General features: G+C 48.0%; 2 protein-coding genes; one reads left to right on the top strand and one right to left on the bottom strand.

The window, feature by feature from the left end:
• Positions 1-295: 295 nt before the first annotated feature.
• Positions 296-2,953, top strand: GSTUM_00011989001 (uncharacterized protein; the record flags this gene model as incomplete). XM_002842272.2 has 8 exons in its annotated part: positions 296-404; positions 503-588; positions 723-1,070; positions 1,186-1,264; positions 1,324-1,598; positions 1,681-1,829; positions 1,919-2,162; positions 2,267-2,953. The coding sequence occupies exons 3-8, from the start codon at positions 750-752 to the stop codon at positions 2,951-2,953; spliced, it is 1,755 nt and encodes a 584-aa protein (XP_002842318.1). The 5' UTR covers positions 296-404; positions 503-588; positions 723-749.
• A 1,653-nt stretch (positions 2,954-4,606) lies between these two features.
• Positions 4,607-4,703, bottom strand: part of GSTUM_00011988001 (uncharacterized protein) — a 1,700-nt gene continuing 1,603 nt past the window's right edge. The window contains exon 2 of the mRNA XM_002842271.2: positions 4,607-4,703. This exon is cut by the window's right edge and continues 823 nt beyond it.

Here is a 4,703-nt window from a genome sequence, read left to right as displayed (position 1 = left end):
TTACGCGAAAGCCCACTGGGTGCCCAATGGGATTGACTACAAATTATGAAGTAACCAACCAATAGCACATGCAGGCAACTTGCATGCCCATAGTAAACTCAGCCTATAAGCACCGAGTTCGACAGACTTTTGCGCACACCCTATGTACAAGTTTAAACACACTCTTTCTTGCAGGCTTGGCACCCAGCCACAGAGTCGCTACAGTAAAAGTCATCTGCACCGCCACCACCAATTATTGCTAGATCGCCCGCCGCAAGTTATGATAGGTGTCCGTCGTCACCCATCACCGTCAAACGTAGGAGCAACAAAACTTCCTCGTCCGCAAACACTGGTTGCGCCTATTCCCACCTCCCCTGTTCTCCATAACATCTTTAGACTACAATACTCTTAACCTTTGGCTGACAGTAATTTCCCTTCCTTTTCATTCTCCCATCTCGCTACAAGACGGAGGTCTGTTGTGATACAAGATAAAAAAGCAAAAAAGTTGCGGCTAACTTAGCAGGTACCCTAACAAGTACAAGTACTCGAGTATCGGTACATTTAGGAAGGAAATTTCTTCCTACAAACATCCTAAATTATACTAATCTTGTAAGTTTTTTTTTCCCCTCTGGCCCCTTCTCCCTTGCATGTGTAGCGCCATCACCCCGCTCCTCGCACGATACCATTCAATCTACCACCACCCCCGCTTCACGCATATTACAGATTGCTTATTTGGCGATCAGACTGTCCTACCCTTAGACTAATTTACTATGGCTGCTGTTGCAAATACCTCCTCCGTGCCGAGCGCTCAACGATATGCGTTACTCAGAGCGTCTGCAGGTTATGGTCACCCGGTCTCCGGACCTCCCACCGGTGCGGGCGGAGGAGCGGCAGGGTCGGGACCAAGTAGCTTCGAAGTACCTGTCCCGTCAACCGATGATTACGGACCTGTCTCTGAGCCTACCTCGTCCAATGCCACCCCTCCTCTTCCTACCACAGCTCCAGCAGGGTCCGCACCTGGGTCAGTCCCCCCGAATAAGAAGGCACCAAACACCGGGCCAAAGTCGAAGAAGCCGTTGGATCCAATGGAGGTGAGAACACGATTGTGTGTGGGAAGGACAATTTCAGTCCTTTGGAATCCTTTTATATTTTATTCGGAGGAATGGAGCTGACTAGGGTGGCTCTGTTTTGAGTGATGGCGTCCAGGTCAACAATCTGTTGACTGCGAAAATATCACAGTTAGAGACCGATGCATCATTGGAAGAAGAGGAGGAAAAGGCAATCTGTGCGATGGCTTTCCTCTCTCGCAAAGCAGAAGGTAATGCAAATGCTGACTACTACCAGCCCGCGCTGTTCGTAGGGCAAATAAAGAACTCGCAGAGCTTGTATCTTCTCGGGAAGATCATCTAGCCAAGGTGGACGCCATCCAAAACAAGTACAGCGAGCTTCTTTATGAGATGAAACGTTTGGAACGGGATTACGCCAAATCACGCAAACGTGCCGATCAATTGCAAAAAGAAAAGGATCACTCGAGGTCTGAGATGCAAAAAGCGGTCTCTATGAAACACAAGCTCGAAACACTATGTCGGGAACTTCAAAAAGAGAACAAACGCATCAAGGTACGTACAAAGCAAATATCCAATTTCGATGCGAAGGGATTAGGCCAAGTGTTCTGAGATTACTGAACTCCAGGAAACGCAGGATGAGAGTAAGAAACTTGCTCAAAATGAACAGCAGAAACGTGAAGAACTTTCCAACAAGTTCGAGAATACGATTACGGAGATCAAAAACCGCATGGAGGAAGAAAACGACGGTGGGAGTCGTAAAGTTAATGCAGGAGTTGACGAATTGTATGCCAACATCCATCCCTCATCACCTTTACACGCATGTATGCATGCATGCATGCGCAAGGCACCGGCAACTAATATTTTACCTAAAGATTTAAAGCAAAATTTAAGAGCTTTGTCGATCAATATGAGATGCGTGAACTCCACTGCTATTCTCTTATTCGCACCAAGGAGCTCGAAGTCCAATGGAATCTCGCCCGTTATGAACAGCAGCGTAAGCAGGCTGAACAGGAAGCACACCGTGCTAAGGCTCTACACGCTCAAGTCTCAACCTTTTCCCAAACAGAGGCTGAATTGAGATCGCAGTTAAATATCTATGTTGAGAAATTCAAACAGGTAGGCTCTCTTATCCTAACTAGACTCTCGAGATTCGTAAACTAGATTGAAAAACTAGATAGCTAACTAAGTCACTGTCCCTCTTTCTTCAATTAATTCCGCAGGTCGAAGATACCTTGAATAACTCCAATGACCTATTCCTCACTTTCCGCAAAGAAATGGAAGAAATGTCCAAAAAGACTAAGCGCCTTGAAAAGGAAAACCTCACTCTCTCTCGCAAGAGTGACACAACGAACCGAAACCTCCTGAAAATGGCCGAGGAGCGTACAAAACACCAGAAGGAACTCGAAATACTCAGGAAAAAGAACTCCAAACTCGAGAACCTCTGTCGAGCACTCCAAGCCGAGCGCACTACTCTTGACACTAAACTTCGCGATCAGGAAGGGGGTGGAAGAGGAGGCAGTGTTGGTGGCGCAGGGGAAGGAGGGGAACTGCTAGAAGAGGAGGAAGAAGAGGAAGACGACTCTGAAGTCGATTCTGAATACGAGGAATCGGACAGATATGACGATGATGCCTCGGAGGATGGATCCGAAGGGGAAGAAGGCGAGGATGATACTGAAGATGAGAATCCCCAAGCAGCGGAGACGGCGGTCTCCCCAAAAGTCTCTGGGGGGAACCAAAAGCAGCAGCAACACACTCAGAAAAATGGTGTTGAAAAGGCCTACCCAGTCGCTAATGGCGTGAGCTTCGGGAGGCCTGCCCATACCACCGACCTCATCTCATTACAATTGCCCCCTCCTTCCACTTCCGAACGTACTGAAAAAGCGACATGTGCTGGAGTCGAGAGATAGCATGGTGTACTGCGCATCACCATTCAATATACCTCACCTTCCACTCGATATGCATATAAAATTGTTGTATTCGGTCTCATACTACCTCACCTTTCCTTTCCCATTCACTTTTTCTCATTCCCCCTTTTCATTCTTTCGCCTCCCGTTTAGTAGCTCGGAACGGCTTTTGACCAATCACGTCTCAACGACACAAATACTGAATTCCTGCTAGCTATCCTCCTTGTTTAATGTATCGTACCCTTTACCATCAGTCGTGTGTCTGCCCACCAGTCCCCGAGTACATGGCGAGTTGCCGTATTGTCACAAGTTAGGCTGCAATACTTTGTTTAGGTGGTAACCATATTGTGGAATTACATGTGCAGCACATAGCAATCAAGGTGCTGAACCACGTTAGCTTACATATTCTCATTGCCATTACCGCCATTATGATTACTATTGCTATTCCCGTTGGCTGTGGCGTCCGTGGCAATTTAGCTTAGTTGCGAACGACAAAACTGGGCTGGTGCTTTGCTACCGGGGGCAGAACTAGCCAGCGATGGACTGTGTCCCATCGTACCGATACCTTAGCACCACACGGCCCCAGGACTGCCCCGCTTCCCTCAACAGAGGGAAAAAATTATGAAACTAGTAATGTAAATTACCCCTTCCGTGCGTTCGTGCTACAAGTGCAATACAGCAAGGAGATTCGAAGTCCCCAACCCACAGTATATTATAACCCCAGGCTACGTACCAGTATCCCCCAATAACAAAACCTATTCCAAAGTTACCGTACCAGCCAACCAAGGCATCACTACTCGTATCATAACTACGATACCCTCAAAGATATAAAACCAGAAAACCCAAGTATGATACCATAAAATCCCCCCCAAAAAAAACCAAAAATACACAAATAACCTCCCCCCCTCCCGAATACCTACCGCCCACCGCGTACTATCTATCTATCCCAAAGAACTGTACGGGCACCCAGAATCGTGTTCGTGGGCGACTTGGGTAAAACGTCGCGGCAAAACTCACGGCCGGTATGATACGTCGATGTGTAAAGTTTGTCCTTGCGGTATGATACTTTGGTGTTGACGCACGACCACCGACTGCTCCACGGCGCGATGCCGGGGTAGCGATGACTTGCTGGGTCACGTGGCGGGGGTGGGCTGCTTGGGAGATGGATGATTGGTCAGTTGCTGGACGGGACGTATGGTGTTTTTTTAGGGGCCGGTTTGTAGAACCTGGGGGGTTGGGTGGGGGGTGTGTGTGAATGCCTTGGGTTGGGGCGTTGTGCTTTTAGCCCTGAGTAGTGGGGTTGTGTGTTACGGTTGGTACGGAGGGGGGTGGGGGTGAGTGTGTGAATGAAATACATGATGTGGAGGATCTAGGGGGATTGATGGAAGGTATTGTCTGACGCAGGTATGGAGTGGTAATCGAGTGAGAGGTTGTGAACATTGATCTCTGGGGAGTTTGGGTCAACGGGAGAACTCACAAATGAGATCGTGGGTGGTTTCTACATCTGAGGACAACGCTGAGATCACGGGAATCCCAATAACCCAACAAAGACAAGTAGCCATCATTTAATCCTCCCGAATAACTTGCGCCCACCGAGTGACACCACGTGCACCACCTAGCATAGGTGCGCACAATTTCAAAATATTATTCGAAGAATCATTGGGTATTGTTAATTCGCATAAACTACCACCACTGCTACTGCCGGTAGACTATACACTGTTTCCGAATTGAACCATACAGTACTGTACATGAA

The sequence above is a fragment of the Tuber melanosporum genome, assembly GCF_000151645.1.
Source record: "Tuber melanosporum whole genome shotgun sequence assembly, scaffold_93, strain Mel28".
Lineage (NCBI taxonomy): Eukaryota > Fungi > Ascomycota > Pezizomycetes > Pezizales > Tuberaceae > Tuber > Tuber melanosporum.
Note: the sequence above shows the minus strand (reverse complement) of the source record. Positions and strands in the feature narration are given on the sequence as shown.